Source organism: Balaenoptera acutorostrata, chromosome 14 (genome assembly GCF_949987535.1).
Source record: "Balaenoptera acutorostrata chromosome 14, mBalAcu1.1, whole genome shotgun sequence".
NCBI classification, from domain to species: domain Eukaryota; kingdom Metazoa; phylum Chordata; class Mammalia; order Artiodactyla; family Balaenopteridae; genus Balaenoptera; species Balaenoptera acutorostrata.
Window position 1 is genome coordinate 55,207,627 of NC_080077.1, and position 23,624 is coordinate 55,231,250.

Consider the following 23,624-nt stretch of genomic DNA (forward strand, 5'->3'; position numbering starts at 1 on the left):
TTTTGGTCCTGGAATCACTGTCACCAACACAGTTATATAACACGAGTGAGGGTGCTGAGAGGGGAGGAGATGGTAACCCTCGAGTAAGTTGTATTTCACTGTTCCCTCACCAACCACCATAGGGTTTGACCACCAAAAAAACCAAAGAAAACTTCACTAACTTCATAGGAGGAAAATATGCATTTGATTTTTGCCTTAAGTTGTATGCACTGGCTCATTACTGATTTGAACTTTTTTATCATCTGTATTGAATTTTTTTTCCTTCTATGATTGTCCACGCTCTTTACACATTTGCTTTATTGAGACGTTCATTGATTTGAATCAAGATATTAAACGTTCTCTGTCCTATACACCCAAATATTCCCATCCCCTCTCAGGTCATTTACCTCTTTTTGTTTACAGTGCGGGGCGGTGGGGTTGGGTGTGAGGTAGCGAGAGGGCAGACGTACAGTTGCTTTCCATCCCAGGAGTCAACCCCATGGCTCACTGCCGAGGATAACAGCGAATAATACAAGGTTCGTTTTATAACTGTGATTGGTGTTCACTTTGGGAAACCCATCTTCGCAAACTTTGGTCCGCCGCGATCGCTGAGTTGATCAGCAGTCCGGCGACTCCCAGGAGGCTGTGGCTGCCCGGGCCCCGCGCGCCCGCGGCCGCCGCCGCCGCCGCCACCCCCGCCGCCCCCGGGGCGCGCGCCCGTGCCCGGCCCCCGCCTGCACCGCCGCGCCGCTCCGGAGCCGGGCTGCGGTCACCGAGCGCCCGGGTGCGGATGCGGGCGCCGGCCCGGGGTCGGCCAGGAGCGCGCGAGCCGGGCGCCGGGGGCTTCGCGCCGGCTGCCAGGGCCCGGCGCGCTCGGCTGGGAAAGTTCTCCGGGCGCGAGGCCGGAGCTCAGCGCGGGGTCGGGGAAGGCCAGGTAAGGAGGGAACCGGGGCGCCTCGGCCGCCGCTCTCCCGCCGCCGTCCGCACCCTCACACCTCGCGACGCTGGGGCCGCTCGCCGGGCGAGGCCTCTGTGCTGGCCCCGCCCCCGAGTGGGGGCCGCTCGCCGCAGACCCCCGGCAGCGCCCGTGCTTCGCCGCCGGTGCTCCTGCGCGCGCCGCACCGCCGCCCGGCTCCCGCCCCGCTCGAGCCAGCGGCGAGCCCCGGGTCCGCACGGCGCAGCTGGAGCTTGGCGGGCGTTGGGGGGTCGCTGCTGTGGGTCGGCGCGCGGGCCCTGGGCGCTCGGGTCGTCCGCGCATAGAGGTCAATCTTCCTCCCACCTCTGCTGTTGGTCCCACTCTTGCCCCGGGCACCTTGGAGTCCCCCCAAAAGGCCGGATTTTCGAGGGAGAAAAGCTGCTTCTGGGGGCGCTGATATCTTTAGGTTGGCCTTGGGGAAGTCGGGCAGCGGCGGGAAGTTTCCTTCTGCAAAGGGTCTGACTAGGGGGAGGGTTTCACGCTGAGTTGGGGACCGAGAAAGCGACCTCATCCAAGGTCACGCTGACCTGTTTACTCTATTTGGGGAATGCCCCTGAAAAAAAAGGGAAGGAAGGAAAGAAAAAGACGTTTGAAAACCACTAAATTACCTCCTCACCAAGGTCGGTTACAGAGGTATGATACATTTTGAGGGTCTGTATTTTAAGAAAAGATTAAAGGCACAGAATCAAATACAGTAAAAGGACTATGGCCAAAAAAAAAAAAATTGCTTTAGTCAGAAGATATTTTGCAAAAAGTGAAAACGTTCTATATGTAAATAAATGGAAAAGTAGAATTAGAAACCCACTTTTCTACATAACCTAATTTGATTTTCTAAACTTCTAGAATGTGACAGTATTCCTTCCTGACTTTTTACTCCAACTTCTGTGGTTAGGTATTTTCAATTTGCAAGCTTGCACATTGCAACTGAGTTTTATGGCAGCCTTAAAAAAATTATTGCTCTCTGTGCATACTAAAGTTTGGTGGCTATTTTCTTTTCTGTTATTTTTAATACCAAGGACTGTTGCATGAACATGTCCCTGGTGTGACAGTACAGGAACTTGGCATTGTTCTTTATGGCAAGAGAAAACCAAACAAGAACTACCTGAAACAAAATATAAACAAAACAAAAATTGGATCTCCTTCCACATTTGCAAAATGAAGAGGTCTGGCTGATCCCAGATGATCTTTAAGGCTCTTTCCTTCTCTGGGAGACTGGGTTTGTCTTTTGAAGAGTTTGGGATACAAATATTAAGTGAGATCTAGAGTAAGATGTTATCTGTCCTAAAATTTTATACGTATAAACTGGGAGACATTTGATAGTTGAGTTTCTTTAATCTCATCAGTCTCTCAAAATAGCTGAATCATTGTGCATCCTGGGTTTCTAAATGGTGACATTCTATGTTATTAAATAAAAATATGTCATGGGAAGCCCAAATCCCATGCTTCTTATCACAAGACTGACTAATAGGGTTGACACACTGGAGCATTCACATCTGCTTATTTTGAAACAGTCCCCAGGAAAGATCAAGAATGGTTATGAAGCACTTGCTGTAGTATGTGAGCATAACAACACACAGTGACATGACAGGCAAGAAGTTTTGGAACAGCTTTGGAAAATATCCACGATAGATTTGCAAGCCTGCAAATTGCAACTGAAATCGTTTTTTGTAATTACGGGTGTTGGTCAGCTGGGATTATGAGCTATAGAGAATAAGAATTTACAAGAGTATACTGAATCATTAATGAGATTTTTTTTTAAAGGAAAGGGGAAAATATTTCTCTCTTTTATCTAAGTAGTTAGACGAAAATGTCTTAAAGTGAACTTTACAACCGGTTATTTTATAAATTAAATAAATAACCAAAAGTTGCTGACTTAAAGTTCCTGTAACAATGCTGGATCCTCCTCCAGCCCAGAGAATTCAGGGATCAATTCATACAGACCCAAAGTGAGATCTTCTCATTTTGTGCTTTTCAGCAGAATAACCTCTAGTGACTGTCACACACACACTCTGAAATTGGCAGAGGAGGAGGGATTTATGGTCTACAAAATGATCTATAGCAGCTGAGCCTATAGAAGAACTTTCATCTCTCTGAGCCTCATTTTCCATTCTGAACAATGCTGATAATACTATTTGGGTTGCAGAGTTGTTGTGACTCCTAAGTGGGTCAGTATAGGCAAGACCCAGTGTCTGGCACATAATAAGAGCACAGCACATCTTAGTTCTCCCTGTCTTCCTTAGTAGGTGTTTGTTTATTGACTGAATAAACTGTAGGTTGAACAGTAGGTCACAATTTTTTGCTTTTGATTTCAGAAACTCCATGTGGCAAAATCTTGATAATTGTTGAATCTTGGTAATGGGTATATAGGGATTTATTATATATTATTTTCTCTGTTTTGGAATATGTTTAAAATTATTCATCAGAACAAAAATTTAAGAGTGAATCTGAAAAAAAACCCACCTTATAAGATATATTTCTAATCTAGCATTTCATTTTTAATTGGAATTTTAAAAATTATTCTATATGGACAGGAAAGAAAAATACAATTATATAGAGTGAATGGACGGGTGGGGAATGATATTGGAGAGCAATCCGTGGTGATCTTCAATTTTTTGTGAAAATTTTTTTATTTTAAAAGGATCCAAAAATATCACAATGTTGATATTTGTTAATTCTGGTTGTTGGATTCATGGATTTTTATTCTCTGAAATTTTTGTATTTAAAAATTCTCAAATTAATATAAAACTACCTTTTGGTTTTGTAAGATTATTATAAAGGAAGCAGGGACTTCTCTGGTGGTGCAGTGGTTAAGAATCCACCTGCCAGTGCAGGGGACATGAGTTCGATCCCTGGTCCAGGAAGATCCCACATGCTGTGGAGCAACTAAGCCCATGCGCCACAACTACTGAGCCCACGTGCTACAACTACTGAAGCCCCGTGCCCTAGAGCCTGCACTCCACAACTACTGAAGCCTACGCACTCTAGGGACCACGTGCCGCAACTACTGAAGTCCGCACACCTAGAGCCCGTGCTCCGCAACGAGAGAAGCCACTGCAATGAGAAGCCCGCGCACCGCAAGGAAGAGTAGGCCCCGCTGCTCACCACAACTAGAGAAAGCCCTCATGCAGCAACGAAGACCCAACGCAGCCAAAAAAATAAATAAATAAAAAATAAAATAAGCAAACAATACAGATATGTGCAAAGAAAAAAGTAGTGTCCCACCATACAGGAATAACCACCCTTAAGATTAAGTGAAGATTATTCCATATGTCTTTCTTTGCATTTATACAACTAGAAGGATACAGACACATCACTGTGTAATGTGGTACTCCAATGACATATAATGTTTGGGGGTTTATTTGTCTGTTTGCTTTTGGTCTTTGATGGAAGTTCTAAAAAACAAGTTTCTTTGCATTTTGATTTTTCAAGACTTTAGACTGTCTTTTAAAATGTAGCATTTATTTTAAAATTCAATATGCAACAACTGACTTTAAATGAGTTTTAAGTAGCTTAAGTTTTTTGCATATAAGATGTATTTTTAGATTATTTTATATCTCATAATTTGAAGCTGGGTTTTAATTATGTCAACATTTGAATTTCACTAAAATGCAAGCCCCATGAGGGCAGGGATTTATTGAATTACTGCATATGTTAATTAGTAATGTTTTCCTGGCCATTTGAAAGTTGATGATGCAGTCAATTATGCTATAATGCTTGTTTTGAAAACCAGCGTCATTCCAATGCAATTGAAATATTAGGGAACAATTTGAGCATAACACGAATTTTGCACTTGCTTATATATGATTTACTCAGCCAGAAACACCAGGTGAACACAGTAAACTGCAACCAGCTAACTGAGCCCTGTAGGAATACACAAAATGCAAACACACAGAGACCTCAAACGTCTACCAGCTACCTTGGTTCACCATGTGGTATCCTGCAAGATTGTGTTTTGCTATTCTTTTGCACTTAGGAATTTTTCTACATAAAAACACACTCATTGAACATCCCAGGAATGTTTAAGCATCTTGATTCAAAAAAGGCAAATAGTGCATGCAAAAGGAAAGCTATTGAAGAGAAGCTTGAGATAATCAAATATTTTGAAAGAATCAAGAGAATATGTAGTATTTCCTGAGCAGCAGGAATAAGGGAATAATCCACATTGCAGATCATGACAGGAAATGCACAAAAAAGAAACATCTATGGCTGGAATAAGCTCAAGTACTACAAAGTCAATAACAACGAGGCTGAAAGAAATCAAAGAAATGGAAAGATTGTTGAGCATGTGGATGGAGGACCAGTGAACAATCTTTCTCACAAAGAGAAAGCTCCTGTCTATATATGAACACTTGAAATGGTCATTCCCTGCAGAAATGCTCCTGTTAGCACCAGTAGTGGCTGGTTTGGTGGTTTCAAACATTGCTGACCCTGGTGTGTAATCCACCTGCTCATTAAGCCCGAAAAAATGACAGAGGAAAGATTATAGCCAATTAGCTAGCACACATGAACTTATTAGGTGTGTTTGCCAGGAAGGAAAATGAGAACCTGAAGTAAGTAAACATAGAAAAAGTGAGTTCATTTGCTGCATATAGAACACTTGGAGGAGAGGTAAGTGAAGGTGTCTACCTTGGATTCATATCAAGAAAAGACTGTTTAATGCATCCATGATTCCAGCTTCTCTTGCATCTTTCATCAGGAATCGTAGGTGAACTTACTGCTTGACGTGATAGCAGGTGATCAAAAGTGAATGGCTTTCTGCTTGTGCCTTTAACCATTTCCAGGACATGGAGAAGTCAGAAGAACTTGAAGCAGAGTATGGGGGTTGTTCGTTTAAAGCAATCAAATGATGAGCTTGAGAAGGAGAGGTTTACTGCTGTATCTTCAAATTAAGAATTATAGGGACTGCATGATTCAACATAGGACTCAACCTATCCTTCTGTTGCTCCAAAAATTGTAATTTCTTTTTTTTCTCTTTTTTTGGCTGCGTTGGGTCTTCATTGCTGTGCGAGGGCTTTCTCTAGTTGTGGCTCACAGGCTCTAGAGCGCAGGCTCAGTAGTTGTGGTGCATGGGCTTAGTTGCTCCGCGGCATGTGGGATCTCCCCAGACCAGGGATTGAACCCGTGTCCCCTGCATTGGCAGGTGGATTCTTAACCACTGCTGCACCAGGGAAGTCCCTGTAATTTCTTTTTTTTCCTTCCAGTTTTATTGAGATATAATTGACATACAGCACTGTATAATTTTAAGATGTGCAGCATAACGATCTGACTTACATACGTCATGAAATGATTACCACAATAAGTTTAGTGAATATCCATCACCTCGTATGGATACAAAATTAAAGAAATAGGAAAAATATTTTTTCCTTGTGATGAGACCACTTAGGATTTGCTCTCTGAGCAACTTTCATGTATAACATAAAGCAGTGTTAACTATATTTATCATGTTGTAAATGACATCCTTAGTACTTATTTATAACTGGGAGTTTGTACCTTTTGACCACCTTCATCCAGTTCCCCCTGCCCCCAGCTCCCGCCTCTGGTAACCACAAATCTGATCTCTTTTTCTATGAGTCTGTTTATTTTTGAAGTATAATTGACCTACCGCCCTATGTTAGTTCCTGGTGCACAACATAGTGAGTTGATATTTCTATACATTTCAGAATGATCACTATGTAAGTCTGGTTACCATCTGTCACCATACAAAGATATTACATAATTATCCACTATATTCCCCAGACTGTACATTTCATACCCGTGACTCATTTATTTTGTAACTGGAAGTTTGTACCTCTCAACCTCCCTCACCTATTTCTCTCATCCTCCCACCTGAAAATTTGTAATTTCTTAAGAAGACATTTAAATTCATTGACTCTAGGACTGAAGGGAGAAAACAAGAATGTTGTTGATTTGTTCCAGTTATTCCAGATATTTAGATTCAAACTATATGTGAAGCAGTATGTCATGGTGGTTAAGAGAGCAGAGCCTTGGCATCTGCCTGCCTGGGAGTGAATCTGGGCTCTGTCATTAGTGTATCCTTAAGCAACCTATATTTCAGTTTTCTCATCTGTAAAATGGGGACAATAAAACTACCTACTTCAAAAAGTTGTGAGGATTAAATGACAAAATATTTTAAGGCTCTTAGAAACATGCCTGGCATATAGTAAGTGAATGTTCAGTAAATGTTAGGTGCTGGTAGTAATAGTGCTGGTAGTAGTACTAATAGTAGTATACGAGGATTAAGAAGATGGCAATTATATATTCCATTAATTTCCCATTGCTCAACTCATCTAAAATTTGGTGAAGTCACAATTAGAAGAATTACAGAGCTATTTGTTTTGAGTTCCTATGGGCTGTTTATTTAGTATTAATCTCTGGATGTGTCTGAAACGTCAAGTATCTGCCATATAAGTGTGGCTCAATTTTACAAAGAATTGACCCAGCTGAAAGTCAACCAAGGAAACATGGTATTCCAGGAATTTTGGAGATTAGTATATGAATGACATCACTATCTAGAAGTTGCCCATGTGTCCAAATGCTTAACAGTGTTGGGGCCACCTGACTCCATGAAAGGAAAACCTATAAAGTGATGCTGGGAACCACAGTGAATTTAAATGTAATTCCCAGAGCCACTTATCCTGTCTTGTTTTCCAGATATGACTGAAGACCTGTTATCACCTGATTTTCCTAATTTAAATCTAGTAAGGATTGAGTGTCTTCTGCTCCATAGACCTATATTCCAAGTCCGTCATAAAATGTAGATTATTAGATTAATGAAAAGCCTCATGTATAGTTAGTATTGGTGTATACTGTGTGTGTATTCATTTTCTATTGCTTTGTAACAAATTACCACAAACTTAGTGGCTTAAAACAACATAAATTTATTATCTCACAGTTTTTGTGAGTCAGAAGTCCAGGCACAGCTAAACTGGATCCTCAGCTCAGGGCCTCACACGCTTGCAATCCAGGTGTCAGCCACACTGCACCCCTCATTTGGAGTCCAGGGTCCTCTTCCAAGCTTTTTAGGGTGCTGGCAGAACTCAGCTCCTTGTGGTTGTAGGACTGAGGTCCCCATTATCCTGGTATCTGTTGGTTGGGTACTTCTTTCAGCTCACAGATACTGCCTGCAGTTCCTTGCCTTGTGGCCCCCATAGGCATGTCATAGCATGATGTCTGCTTTTTTCTAGGCCAGTAAGAATATGTTTGTCTAATTTCCAATCCCTCTCAAGTCCTACAGTGGAGTCTTATATAACTTAACATAATCGCAGCGGTGACTACTCCAGCACCATTGGCCATATAATGTTAACTAATCAAGGGAGCATCTGTCCCATGCCATTCACAGGTTCTGCCCAGACTCATGAGAAGGGGATTATAGGGTGTGCGCACAAGCAGGGCAGGAATCTTAGAATTCTCCCTACCACCGTATGTGATAAAGTGAGAAAGCAAACATGGCTGAAGATAATCAAATGTGACTTTAGCTGAGACAAGAGAATCAGAGAAGCCCTTCATAGCCTGTGGGCATGGTATGAAAAGTCAAAGGCATACTCCAGCCTAGAAGCCTAGTGTACATGAAACATGAAGAGACTTAGGCATTATGTGCAAACAAAGACTGGTGTGGACCTTCTGGAATCCAGAAGGCCACAGTCCAATCTCCAGCATAAAATTTATAAGATTGTCTGTCTGAGATTTTCAGTGTACACCATGAGGTATCATCAGAAGATGAAATGAGAAAACAAGACCATGTAATATAATTGCTTAGAAAAGTGGAATTCTCCTAAGGAAAAAGGAAAAAGTAGTGCCTTCCTTGGTAGGATAAAGAGGCCAAGAGCTGTAGGGGGGTTGGCCATCTTTTTAGGCAGAAACCAGATGGTGACACATCTATGCCTTGGATAACATCTGACTGTAGCATATGAATATTGTAGCCAATATCATTTACATTTATATCAACTCTCTGCTCTTAATCTTAGATAATTCTTCCATATTTATACATTTATATGCTATACATATGCACTGTTTGCACAGCATCATGTCAAGTCTTTTCATTTCCTCTCTCTTATTGCTTGAGAGGCTCTAGACCAGCACTGTCCAAGAGAAATATAACGCAAGCCACATATGTAATTTAAAATTTCCTAGTAGCAACATTAAAAAACAAGAAGAAATGGGCGAAATTAGCTTTAATAACATGTTTTATTTAACCCAGTATTTCCAAAACATTATCATTTCAACATGTAACCAATATAAAAATTATTCATGACTTATTCCTTATCTTTGTACTAAGTCTTCGCAATCCATTGTGCACAGCACATCTTACTTCAGACCAGCCATATTTCAGGGGCTCAACAGCCACATGTGGCTCATGGCTCCTGCAATAGCCAGCACACCCCTAGAATTCTAAGGCCTCTGATCATGGGCATTTAATTTCAACTCTCATTTCTCTTTGTACTCACTTTCTAGATAATCTTGCCAGCTCCAGTCCTTATTCAGGATTGTCCTGTGTTATTGCAAGACAACTGTTACATACCCCTCCATCCTGCCCCTTATCTTCTGTTGTGAACTCTGTTGCTAGACCAAGTGCATCAGGTTAAACATGACTCAAACTGAGTCCCCCTTTCCTCTGATTTCTTTCCAAGCTTCGGGAAAGAAAGGGATGAAAGGAAGATGAAAGCATCTTCATCCCTTTTTTGTTCCTCTATCTCAGTAGAGACACATCTTCCTTTCATTTCTTCCTCATGGTCTAATACATGCTTTCCTTTCTTTTTAGTCCAACACCTAAGCCGTTGATTCAGGTATTGATCGTATCTCACTTGGACTTCCTGGCTTATTAACCTGCTTGTTCCAAAACTGTATTCTACACACTGCTTTTCTACCTGAGCACTGTTACCATTGTTTTATATATATACATATACATACATATATAATACATATATATATATACATATACATACATATATAATACATATACATACATATATAATGACCAATTAATAAAGCCAATATTTAAAAAATGCACACACTATCTACATTCATTTCTTTGAAAAATACTTAAATATATACCCCAACTGAGAGAATAAGCAAATTATGATGCTTTAAAAAGGAAAATATATATAATGGGCAATATAATATACAGTGGAAGCCATGTAGACCGATAATAAAGGCCATAAAAACTCAGAACCTAGAAGGTGCACTTCAGCCACCATGTTAAGGAAAGGCTGCTGCAGAATATCCACAAACCTTGAGCCCCCCCTTGGAGATGAGTGGTGAGGAAGAAAAATGCCTCCTGACCTGAGCAAAGCATGTAAATGAAGACACACAGGAGAAAATGTGCCTTTCCAGCCCTTTAAAAATAAGCATTAGGGCTTCCCTGGTGGCTCAGTGGTTAAGAAACTGCCTGCCAATGCAGGGGACACGGGTTCAAGCCCGGGTCTGGGAAGATCCCACATGCCGCAGAGCAACTAAGCTCGTGTGCCACGACTACTGAGCCTGTGCTCTAGAGCCCGTGCTCCGCAAAAAAAGAAGCCACCGCAATGAGAAGCCCATGCACCACAACGGAGAGTGGCCCTCGCTCACCGCAACTAGAGAAAGCCTGTGCACAGCAACAAAGACCCAACGCAGCCATAAATAAAATAAATAAATTTTTAAAAAATGATAATAAGGATTAAAATCCAGACCCTTTACTCTACAGAATGTTCTGTTGTCTCTCAACCCTAGCCCCCTAAAAGTTTGTAACCCTAGTTGTATAACAAAATGACTGGGAAATTTGTGAAAAAATGCTGGTGCCTGGGCCCTACCACAGTCCTTAAGTAATTAAACAATCTCTAGAGTTGGGCCCCAGTCATAAACCTGGTGTTAAGATCTGCAGTCATAATTCAGTTCTGCCCCTCAGCTCTACATTTTGACCTATGCTAGGAATAATGTTCTATTTCATATCATGGAGAGTTGTGTTATTTTAGAGCTAAAAGGAACCACACATTATTTGTCCAACTCTTTCATTTTATCAATGAGGAAACAGGTCTGGGAAGCTTAAAATCACACACTGTTTAGGGGCACAGCTAAGACTAGGACCCTTCTCTTAAGTAGTAATGCCAACTGGACAGACTAGATAGCAGAATGGCGCACTGACACCAGCACTGCAGCCGTGGACAGACAACTAGGGATCAGGGAACATTACATGGCGTAACCAGCATGGGAGGACAGCCAGTGGTCAGCCAGGAATGGACACAGCTGAGGCTCTGCAAGCAAGGATAATTCAGAGATCCTTCAGGAACAAGATAAAATAATGGCTCTCAAACTTTAGTGTGCATAAGAATCAGCTGGGAGCCTATCAGAAATGCATCTGTCTGGGTCCCTTCCTGGCTCAGTAGTTCTGGGGTGGGGCCAGGGAAGGAGCATTTTAACAACTCACCCAGGTGATTCTTTTTTTTTTTAAGATTGTAAAGTTTTTTATTTTTATTTTATTTTTTTAACGTTTTTATTGGAGTATAATTGCTTTACAACGTTGTGTTAGTTTCTGCTGTATAACAAAGTGAATCAGCTCTATGTATACATATATCCCCATATCCCCTCCCTCTTGCGTCTCCCTCCCACCCTCCCTATCCCACCCCTCTAGGTGGTCACAAAGCACAGAGCTGATCTCCCTGTGCTATGCGGCTGCTTCCCACTAGCTATCTATTTTACGTTTGGTAGTGTATATATGTCCATGCCACTCTCTCACTTTGTCCCAGCTTACCCTTCCCCCTCCCCATATCCTCAAGTCCATTCTCTAGTCAGTCGGCGTCTTTATTCCCGTCTTGCCCCTAGGTTCTTCATGACCTTTTTTTTCTTTTTTTAGATTCCATATATATGTGTTAGCATACGGTATTTGTTTTTCTCTTTCTGACTTACTTCACTCTGTATGACAGACTCTAGGTCCATCCACCTCACTACAAATAACTCAGTTTAGTTTCTTTTTATGGCTGAGTAATAATATTCCATTGTATATATTTGCCACATCTTCTTTATCCATTCATCTGTCGGTGGACACTTAGGTTGCTTCCATGTCCTGGCTATTGTAAATAGAGCTGCAATGAACATTGTGGTACAGGACTCTTTTTGAATTATGGTTTTCTCAGGGTATATGCCCAGTAGTGAGATTGCTGGGTCGTATGGTAGTTCTATTTTTAGTTTTTTAAGGAACCTCCATACTGTTCTCCATAGTGGCTGTATCAATTTACATTCCCACCAACAGTGTATGAGAGTTCCCTTTTCTCCACATCCTCTCCAGCATTTATTGTTTGTAGATTTTTTGATGATGGCCATTCTGACCGGTGTGAGATGATACCTCACATTGTAGTTTTGATTTGCATTTCTCTAATGATTAATGATGTTGAGCATTCTTTCATGTGTTTGTTGGCAATCTGTATATCTTCTTTGGAGAAATGTCTATTTAGGTCTTCTGCCCATTTTTGAATTGGGTTGTTTGTTTTTTTAATATTGAGCTGCATGAGCTGCTTGTAAATTTTGGAGATTAATCCTTTGTCAGTTGCTTCATTTGCAAATATTTTCCCCCATTCTGAGGGTTGTCTTTTCATCTTGTTTATGGTTTCCTTTGCTGTGCAAAAGCTTTTAAGTTTCATTAGGTCCCATTTATTTATTTTTGTTTTTATTTCCATTTCTCTAGGAGGTGGGTCAAAAAGGATCTTGCTGTGATTTATGTCATAGAGTGTTCTGCCTATGTTTTCCTCTAAGAGTTTGATAGTGTCTGGCCTTACATTTAGGTCTCTAATCCATTTTGAGTTTTTGTGTATGGTGTTAGGGAGTGTTCTAATTTCATTCTCTTACATATAGCTGTCCAGTTTTCCCAGCACCACTCATTGAAGAGGCTGTCTTTTCTCCATTGTAAATTCTTGCCTCCTTTATCAAAGATAAGGTGACCATATGTGTGTGGGTTTACCTCTGGGCTTTCTATCCTGTTCCATTGATCTATATTTCTGTTTTTGTGCCAGTACCATACTGCCTTGATTACTGTAGCTTTGTAGTATAGTCTGAAGTTAGGGAACCTGATTCCTCCAGCTCCGTTTTCCTTTCTCGAGATTGCTTTGGCTATTCAGGTCTTTTGTGTTTCCATACAAATTGTGCAATTTTTTGTTCTAGTTCTGTTAAAAATGCCAGTGGTGGTTTGATTTGAATCTGTAGATTGCTTTGGGTAGTAGAGTCATTTTCACAATGTTGATTCTTCCAATCCAAGAACATGGTATATCTCTCCATCTATTTGTATCATCTTTGATTTCTTTCATCAATGTCTTATAGTTTTCTGCATACAGGTCTTTTGTCTCCTTAGGTAGGTTTATTCCTAGGTATTTTATTCTTTTTGTTGCAGTGGTAAATGGGAGTGTTTTCTTAATTTGACTTTCAGATTTTTCATCATTAGTGTATAGGAATGCAAGAGATTTCTGTGCATTAATTTTGTATCCTGCTACTTTACCAAATTCATTGATTAGCTCTAGTAGTTTTCTGGTAGCATCTCTAGGATTCTCTATGTATAGTATCATGTCATCTGCAAACAGTGACAGCTTTACTTCTTCTTTTCCGATTTGGATTCCTTTTATTTCTTTTTCTTCTCTGATTGCTGTGGCTAAAACTTCCAAAACTATGTTGAATAATAGTGGTGAGAGTGGGCAACCTTGTCTTGTTCCTGATCTTAGCGGAAATGGTTTCAGTTTTACACCATTGAGGATGATGTTGGCTGTGGCCAGGTGATTCTGATGGAGGTGATCTGAGCACACCTGCTGGGAAGCACTAAACACTAATCTAAGGAACAAGATTGTTGTTGGCTTCCAGAGACTGGCTTCTTGGCCACTGGAAAGTGAAGACTTAAGGATGGGTTGCTTCTGGGTCTATACCTGCCAGCAGTAGGTGGTCAGGACCCAAGATAGGTACGAATGATAGAGATCACTCCTGCAGAAATGAGTAAATTTAGAATTTACAGTATAAGGATGGCTCGTCTTCATTTGTAATCCTCTGAGGGAAAGAAAAAAAATTTTTTTTAATTTATTTATATATATTTTTTATTTTTGGCTGTGTTGGGTCTTCGTTTCTGTGCGAGGGCTTTCTCCAGTTGCGGTGAGTGGGGGCCACTCTTCATCGCGGTGCGCGGGCCTCTCACGGTCGCGGCCTCTCCCGTTGCGGAGCACAGGCTCCAGACGCACAGGCTCAGTAGTTGTGGCTCACGGGCTTAGTCGCTCCACGGCATGTGGGATCTTCCCAGACCAGGGCTCGAACCCGTGTCCCCTGCATTGGCAGGCAGATTCCCAACCACTGTGCCACCAGGGAAGCCTGGAAAGAAAACTTTTGAAAACTGTATTCTCCAAATGGCTCAGCTCTGTAACATACAAGCAACAAATACAGCAATGGCATTTCTATGTTATTTAAAAATTTGCTAAGAATTTTTAATAAAGATTTTCTCATCTGAATTTTCCAGCACCCTTTAAAGTGGACAGAATAGGTGATATCACCTCTGCTTTACTGATGAATAAATATGTCTGAGTTCATCTAAGTAGCAGGGAGGAAACTAAAGCCTACATTTTCTAAATGCTGGTACTGTGGAAGCAGAATGATGCAGTTTAAACTGTGAGTTTCAGAGTCAGGCAGACCTGGATGGAATCTTAGTTCCAATATGAGCAGTGTGGTAACCTTGAACAGTTTACTTGCCTTCTCTGAGTTTTCTCATCTGTGAGATGGAGATAATAGTACTTTCCTCATGGGGTTGTTGTGCAGATTAAATGAGATAATTTTTCAAATATGTCTGGCACATAGTTGCTGAATAAGTGCAGCTCCTTAAAGATAAGCAGAGAAAACTAGCTTTTTTTTTTTTTTCCAAAACAACATAAATTTATTCTCTCATAGTTCTGAAGGCCAGAAGTCTGAAATCATGGTGTTGGTAGGTGTACTCCTTCCAGAAGCTCTAAGGGAGATTCTGTTCCTTGCCTCTTCCAGTCTCTGGTGGCTGTCAGCATTCCTTGATTTATGGCTGCATCACTCCAGTCTCTGCCTCTGTGGTCACATAGCGTCCTCCTCTTCTATCCTCCTCTTCTATCTGCATCCTCTGTGTGTCTCTTATAAGAACAATTGCCATTGGATTTGGCCCATCCAAGTAATCTAGGATGGTCTTCTCATCTGGAGATCCTTAACTTAGTTATATCTACAAAGACCTTTTTTCCAAATAAGATTACATTCACAGCTTCCAGGGATTAGGGCATGGTCATATATATTGGGGGGCAAAAACTAGCTTTAAGTTCATGATTATTTCCCATATGGAACACACACCAGAGTTGGGATATGATTCCAATTAATGAGTAGAATATTGATGGAATTTTGATCTTCTTCGTTGCCTAGCAACTCAAACTAACACAATACCACATGCTACCAGAGTTGTTTTAATCAGATCAGGAATTCAACTGCTCTTAAGGAACTGAACGTTCTAAGAAGACAGAAGGATTCTCCTATGAATTTGGAGTTGTGCCAGACATCTTAAATAAGTGATGTCCCAACCCCTCAGTCAAGGTCTCCTCCACTTCTGTTCCCTTAGGTGACAGAATATGTTAGAACATCTGTTGAATTGGATAGAAAGTGGGGATGGAAAAGGCAGAGTGGGCTTGTACCTCTATACCAGTGTATTCAATCCACATTCACTGAGTGCCAAGGGTCAGAAATACAAAAACATTTGTCTTTGCCCCTGAAGAATTTTGGAATCTGGAAGAGGAAGTGAATCAATGTTGAATAATAATACAGCAGATTACTTCATGAGTGCCTTTCTATGTCTGTGTCCCTGGCAGTATTCTAAGCATTATGGATTGAGCAGTACAAGCAGATATAGCAGGTCTCAAATATCCGCTGTTAGGATTATAATTTTACTGGCAAGCTGTCCTGGCGGAATATCCCACTGGTCTCCCAACACATTAAATCAGATTCACAACCTTGAAAGACACATTGCCTGCTGGGGAGGGCATGAAGCTGAGTGGAGGGGGACTTGAACTTCCAGCCTGTGACTTACTGCCTCCTTTCCCTGAAGCAAGTTACTTAACCTGTCCGGTGCCCCGCCTTGCTCATCTGTAGGCTGAGCATGATGCCTTAGATACTGCCTCCCCCACAGCAGTAAGTGTGATGCAGCGAGGTAATAAATGTCCACGTTGTGAACCGATAACTGCCATTTCTGAGCTGATCTTCATCAGTTTGCCACCCAGTTTAGATCACATTTCACTGAGCATCTTTGTGCCTGCCTGTACATTTCCTTATTCCCTAGAACTCAGGGTCTTACAATTTAAAGAGCAAACTTGGAAATATTTTGTTTATTTGCCCTTTATTTTGTCTCCGTCATTTGTATCCCCATGTGTTAACTTCTTGTGCAGGGAAGACCCACTTTATTGCTTAAGAAATCCATTGCGCTCCTTTGGCATTTCAGCATTTATTTACCCAAAAACATGACTTAAGGCCTACAGGCCTTTAAGGCAGGCAGCTGGTTGATGAATCATGTGCAGCATTCATAATCGTGCTGCTGGCACATGTCAGAGGAACACTCAGGCTCATCACCTGCCCCTGTCAGTTCTTCCTCTTCTAATAAAGTACATCTGTTTTGGTGACTGAATAAAAACACACCAAGCAGAGAAAGGCTGGGTGTGGAGTAATTTAATCAGGGCAAGTCAGCACTCCCTGTTGAGTGAGACAGTGTCAAGGATAGGAAGATGGCTTGGTAGCAGCTTATTGAAACAGAAGCCGACTGGGAAGGGCCGGAAACACAGTTCCTCATATAATCATAATGGGTCACACTCCAGGAATGTAGGTGGCCCAGTATATCCCCCAAGTCAAGAGTTTAAGGGGACAAGATTCCCATAAGCTCCCTTCTGAATTGCCACAAACATTTTACATGGCCTCTCCCTATTAGCATCATTTTAACAATTTGTTGAGGATTATAAATTTCTCAGGAAGTTCAAATCCAAGTTCAGAGCTCTACTGGTGGTGCTTTTTAATATTGGCTTCATGGCTGTGCTTGGCATCCTAAGGAACTGATTAATTTTAAATACCCAAGTTTTAAAAGTAAAACAGCAAGGGACTGACATTTGCAGTCTGCATTTCACAGTTGTCACTACTCATTGTATTTTTTAAAAACGTTTCTTTGTTTTGAATGTGCAGTAATATATAATTTTGTGTTTTGTTTAAAGAGGAGAAACAAAACATATTCAGGATGCCAGTCTGCCTTGAATCTCATCTCTCACAGAGAGATGGGTGGAGTGATAATTAGAGGGATGCAGACTGTGTAAAATGTATTTGAAAGCAGCATAAGTAGAAACAACAATATGGTTGTAAGTTATAGGTCTGTGTTGTTATTTCTTTTTTTCATGATTCACCTGGTGATGTTCTTAATGTCATTACTTGCTGAGAAGAGAATCACTGTCCAAGATGAAAAACCAGGAACTTCAGCGGCAGCAGCTTCTTTATTTTCATTTCTAGTTCTGTTGGTAGTAACACTATTCCTTTTTTCACTTCAGCTAAGTCATTTTCATCTCTGTTTGTGTACTTTTTTTCTGAGACAAGATCTATGATATTTGATATTTTATTAACAGGTGTTCTGGAAAAATCCATCTCAAGATAAAAACACTAAATATAGCACACAAGTTCAAGGTTCTTGAATGTTATTTTGGTTTCAAAAAAGTCAATCTAATGAATGCTTCACATTGAAAGCATTTATTGTTAAGAAACCTGGTGATAAATGATACATATCCTACAGCTCTGTCATCATGGTTAAATCTCTCCTGAGTCAGATCACATATTAGCATTTTTACCATATGGCTGAAAGGGTAGAGAATATATGTGCAGAGGAACAAGTCGCTAACATTTTTGACCATCTGGTAAATAAATGTGTAAGTAGCAGGAATTTTAATATTATTTATTTAGTTATATGGATGCGACCTTTAACCTGAAATAGCCTCTAATACAGTGAAGGAGAACTGAATTTTTATTTCTCAAATAATTTAGATCTAATTAATTAAACATTTTCACAGTCTACTATGTGCTCTTAAAATCTGACTCCTAATTGTGTGTTTCTTATGTTTATTGATTTATTAGGGCTTCTTACAGTGCCTAATTTAAAATCTCTCTCATGGGAGATCACATGATTGGATCTGGCATGCAGGCTCAAGTCCTGAAGTTCTGCTCTGCCACCAACCACTGTGTGGCCTTGGATAAATTACTTGGCCTCTCTAAGCTTCGAATTCTTCATCTATAAAGAGTGAATAACATACTGTCAAACTATCTCTAAAAGGGTGGGCCATGGAAGGCCATGGATTGATGCATCAAAATCATGTGGGGAGCTTGTTCAAAATACCAACACTTGGGCTCCACCCTCAGAGATTCGGACTCAGTATATCCAGAAACAGTCTGTGAATCTGCATATTTAGTCACTGTCCCAAGATATTCTGAGGTATACTGAATTACTCTTATAGGGACCAGCTGATTATAGCACTTAGCTTTCTTGAAAAATATGTAGTTAGTTAATTGTAACAAATACTAAAATTTCTGTAAATAATTTATTATTATTAACAAGCCTAACTCTAAAATATGCAATTTTATATCCTAGAAATTTAACACTTTCAGTATTTGTGCTGAAAACGTTTTAACTTCATAGAAAATAGGATGTCAACCTGAATAAGTAAGTAATGCTGATGATTCATTAAATATACTTCTCAATTCTCCTTGTTTAATTAGAATCCTTTCTGGCTTTTTCTTACACAGGAAACCACAAAATATTTGTGGGCTAGATCTAAATCAGGAGCCCAGATGAACTTAAGGATGCTAGCATGGGATTCTTAGTTTTTCAAGATCCATACACACCAAACCCTTAATCACCCCAACTCCAGTGTCCGGGCTTTCTCTGGTTTTGTGAAGACTGAGCAAAACTCTGATGATGGAAAAGCAAAGGACTTAATTACTTGTTCGATATCATTTAACATCAACTGAGAAGTGAACCAGACGGTAGTACAGCCATGGAAAGAAATTCAAGTTTATGGAAGAACCTAATAGATGAGCACCCAGTCTGCACCATCTGGAAGCAAGAGGCCGAAGGAGCCATCTATCATCTTGCCAGTATTTTATTTGTAGTAGGTTTCATGGGTGGCAGTGGATTCTTCGGGCTCCTTTACGTCTTCAGTTTGCTGGGGTTGGGTTTTCTCTGTTCTGCTATCTGGGCTTGGGTAGATGTCTGTGCAGCTGACATATTTTCCTGGAATTTTATATTGTTTGTCATCTGCTTCATGCGGTTTGTTCATATCGCCTATCAAGTTCGCAGCATAACCTTTGCGCGAGAATTTCAGCTGCTGTACAGCTCCCTCTTCCAGCCTCTGGGGACCTCTTTGCCCGACTTCAGAACTATTGCTATGAGCTCAGAAGTGGTTACTTTGGAAAAGGAGCACTGTTATGCCATGCAGGGGAAAACCTCCATTGACAAACTCTCCCTGCTTGTTTCAGGAAGGTTTGTATTCTTGACACTTGCATGTCTTTCCTCTTTATTAGTTACTAGCTTCTGTTTCTTTCTGCTGCATTTTCCATCTCAACACAGCATAGTCCTGGGCAGCATTTAGCACGCTGAGGCATGAGAAAGCCCTTGACACATGAGTCATGGACATAGGCATTTAGAGTACAGGGTATTATTTACTTGAAGCAGGTTATAATTTAGAGTCTTAATATTTCTTCATAGAAATCAAATGTATGAATTGGTTTGTCTGGATATGCTACTTGTTTCCAAGCTAATCATGAGAGTCAAGAGGATGATGCCAGCTTAAATTAATAGAATACTTATGTTAGCATGCAAAGTATTTTGAACAGATTCTGATAGGGCATTCTTTTAAATAATAAAGAACACTTAAATTTTATAATGATCATTTTTTTCAGTAAATTCTAGCAATTGCCCACTTGCTAGAAGGGGACGTGCACTATATATAAAATTTGAAAACAGAAAGTTTGGAGGAAGAAATACTAATGTGATTATTCATGTTTTTTAAAAGGTTAAATATTTAGTTTACAGAGGTGTTTCCAGTGGTACTTCTTTATGTTCTTCAGTGTTCTCCTACTTAATTTAAAATCTGACTGAGTGCATTGAAACTTTTAATTGAAATATATTATATACACATAAATGGGCACATATCATCAATGTACAGTTTGATGAATTTTCTGATGAATCTTACCCACTGTTCCAGAATCCTAACCATGGGAGGAACAGCAGTACATAAATCTTACAGGGGATTTTTGTCACTTACTGTAATGTATGAATTCAATATTTTGCCCTTAAAGATTTTAAAAGCCAAAAAAAACATCAGAGATCGGAAATACTGTTCCCTATCCTCGTCCCCATCTTAGTGCTCTCTTTCTCCTTCCCTCATAACTGATGTCCTTTGTGTTTGGGTAGGATCAGAGTGACAGTTGATGGCGAATTTCTGCATTACATTTTCCCCTTCCAGTTCCTGGATTCTCCTGAATGGGACTCACTGAAACCCACAGAGGAAGGCATTTTTCAGGTAAGGAATAACTAGGCCACACTGTGAACACTGCCTCTTCCAAACAGATGAACACTGTTCATTTAAAAACAGGCAAACAAGCAAACAGAGCAGCAGATGACATAGGAATAATTTATATTTAACTTTGGAATGTACTTAGTATCATGCATGTCTTCCCAGTTCCGCTTGAGTCTTGCTGATTAATGTCACTTTATAGGTCCAGCAACAAGGAGAAGATTGGGTATTACATATGACGGAAAGGAGTCTGTGATAAATATTCCTAAATTTTTCTTTGCTTAACTGAGTATATGGGAATTAAAATATAATTAATTGATATTTGACTCTAAACACTGCCACCTGTCACAGTTTAGAAAAACACCAAGAACAAAAAATCTGCCCTTATTAAAAAATAAGTGACTTTTAAAATTCAAAATACTGATGAATTTCAGTTGTTTTCTAGCAACAAAATGCTAAACTTACTGTCACTACTCTGCTGCCATATCTGGTAGTTTTGAAAGATAATCCTTTCAGTAGGTTCTGTCTATTATGGTATACTGTCTTCCTCTGGTTAATACATGTAACATACATGTGTGTATATACGTGTGTGTGTCTTTGTAATACAAATTCATATACATATGCAGAATAGGTTAATTCTATTCGGTACTGCAGAAACTGCATTAGGGTTAAATGTTTACAGTCTTCAGGATTGACTTGGAAATATTTCTCTAACATTAGCCAACTTTATTATGTTTTAATATCAAGTAGCTCTCACTTCACTGAAATGCAAAATCTAGATACCCAAACTTAGAAAACAGATAAACTGGAGATGGGCACAACATTGTGATTATTCATGTTATAAATTACATATACAGTAATAAATTTTGTAGTTTCTATTTTTACAATATATTGTGGGTTGGTAGGCTTTTTTAACATTAAAATCAGCACGAGAAACTCATTTAAAATTTGGGGCCAAAAAAAACCCACATGGCAGAAGGTTTCTTGCTTCCTAATCTCTGATTATGTGTGGTCTTGTGTTTGTTTAGGTAACCCTCACAGCAGAAACTGATTGTCGATATGTGTCCTGGAGGAGAAAGAAATTATACTTGCTCTTAGCTCAGCATCGTTACATCTCCCGCCTGTTTTCAGTTTTAATTGGCAGTGACATTGCAGATAAACTCTATGCCTTGAATGACAGGGTATATATAGGAAAAAGATACCATTATGATATTCGGTTACCCAACTTCTATCAAATGTCAAGTCCTGAAATGTCCAGATCAACCCTGACAGAACATTTTCAGAATTCCAGACGACATTGTGATAAATGACACCGAAGCCTGAAGTTTTATAATGATAAAAGACTCTCTTCATCACTCCCCAAATGAAATAGCAAAATACAGAAAATGGAGCTCACTAATATTTTTATAAATCCAACTCAGAGGCGAGATGCCACTGCCAGCTGTTTTATTCATCTCAACGTGTGCATTGTGAATAAATTTTACAAGTTTTTTTCTGTATTTCTCATTGGAATATATGGGGGGGGGGCGGTGAGTAACTATGGGCAGTTTGTCCTTTTCTGCATCAGCACTGGGAGAATGAAATTTTGCATTCTCAAATATGTCCTCAGACTTATTCAAATCTGCTGCCTTGCCCTACTGAGTTAGTTAGGGGTTGCTTCTCAAGAAGCAGCCAGTCAGTACTCTGAGCAGGAGAGTGGGTAGCTACTGTCCACATCAGTGTCTCCAGAATTCACTTTTTGCTACAACCTCTGATGAAAGCAACACGTGTTATTGTGGTGGGCAGCAATGATTTATTTTAAATGTGAAGTTATTTAATATGACTAGAAAGCAAAATAAATGCAAGAGATAACAGTATGCCCATCTTGAAGACTATTTTATTGCTACAAATAATTCATCAGCTTACTGATGAATAATTCATCAGCTTACTGACAGTAATCGTCAGTCCTAATCATTACAATAACATATTTTAAAAGAGGCATTTCATGAAAAACAAAGCTGCATACTAATCACTGAGTAAAAAGAATACTTGTGAATAAATAGTAAAAATGTAGCACAGCATCTCAACTTTACATGTTCGGTTGAAAGGGCAAGAGGGGGTGGTTTGGCTGCACAGTGAGGGACTCCTACTGAAAGCTCCACCCGCCGCAAGTGCGCCACCACAAGCACGCCGCCGCCGCAAGCACGGGCAGGCCATGTTCTTTGGTAGAAAGATATAGCATCCTACATTTAACAAGTGTATATTGAGCACCTACTATGGCTCCAGATGCTGACCTGGGCACTGGGAATATTTCAGCTAACAGAGATCCTATCCCTCGTAGAGCTCACATTCTGGAGGTGAGGGAGACAGATAATAAAATAAATCAGAAACACCTAGAGGTAGAAAGAGATAGTACCATGGAGAAAGCTAAATCAGGGAAGGTGGCTAGGGAGGGGCATTGCAATTTTAATAGTGGTCAAGGAAGGCCCGAGGGAGAAAGGTAATGTTTGAGCAAAGGCCTGAAAGAAGCAAAGGAATGATGCATGCAGCTATTTGGGGAAAGAGCCATCTGGGCCGAAGGAGAGCAAATTAGGGCTTTAGGCAAAAGCAGGAGCGGCTGGGAGGCCAGCATGGTTAGAGCAGGATGAGCACACGGGAGGGAGGGCAAAGAGGTAATATGGGGGCCTAATAAGCATGATAAGAACTTTGACTTTTATTCTGAGAATGACCAGAAGCCATTGGAGAGTTTTAAATAGAAGAGTGATGTGATCTGCCCTACGTTTTAATAGAATCACGTTGGCTAGTCTGCTGAGAATAGACTGGGGGAGATGGGGACAGGAGTGGACCTGGAAGGGGAGATCAGGGTTCAGTATGAGATGCTTATTCAATTCTGAAGTAGAGGAAATAGCTGGAGGAGTCTAGAGTTCAAGAGAAAGGTCTGGGCTGGAGATAAAGAGCTGGGGGTATTTCACGTATAGATGATATTTAAAGCGATGAGACTAGATGAAATGGTCAAGGGAGTGGATGTAGATTCAAAGGAATAAATGGTCCGAGGACCTTTCCTTGGGACACTCCATTGTTAAGAGGACAGGGAGGTGGGAAAGAGTCAGCAGAGGATGCGAGAAAGAGCAGCCAGTGAGGTAGGAAGAAAACCACGA

General features: G+C 40.4%; 1 protein-coding gene and 1 long non-coding RNA gene across 4 annotated transcripts in view; one reads left to right on the forward strand and one right to left on the reverse strand.

The window, feature by feature from the left end:
- Positions 1–23,624, reverse strand: part of LOC103016563 (uncharacterized) — a 161,225-nt gene that overhangs the window by 116,794 nt on the left and 20,807 nt on the right. The gene's annotated exons all lie outside the window — the stretch shown is intronic.
- On the forward strand, positions 722–21,978 carry POPDC3 (popeye domain containing 3). Its single transcript, XM_057528037.1, has 4 exons — positions 722–913; positions 18,716–19,451; positions 20,385–20,493; positions 21,516–21,978. The coding sequence occupies exons 2-4, from the start codon at positions 18,967–18,969 to the stop codon at positions 21,795–21,797; spliced, it is 876 nt and encodes a 291-aa protein (XP_057384020.1). The 5' UTR covers positions 722–913; positions 18,716–18,966; the 3' UTR covers positions 21,798–21,978.

Excerpts from the sequence above, each read along its gene's own strand:
- POPDC3 (XM_057528037.1), top strand. The coding sequence starts at position 18,967 with ATGGAAAGAAATTCAAGTTTATGGAAGAACCTAATAGATGAGCACCCA. Across the intron at positions 19,452-20,384 it reads TCCCTGCTTGTTTCAGGAAG|GATCAGAGTGACAGTTGATG; the intron begins GTTTGTATTCTT and ends GTGTTTGGGTAG. Across the intron at positions 20,494-21,515 it reads CAGAGGAAGGCATTTTTCAG|GTAACCCTCACAGCAGAAAC; the intron begins GTAAGGAATAAC and ends GTGTTTGTTTAG.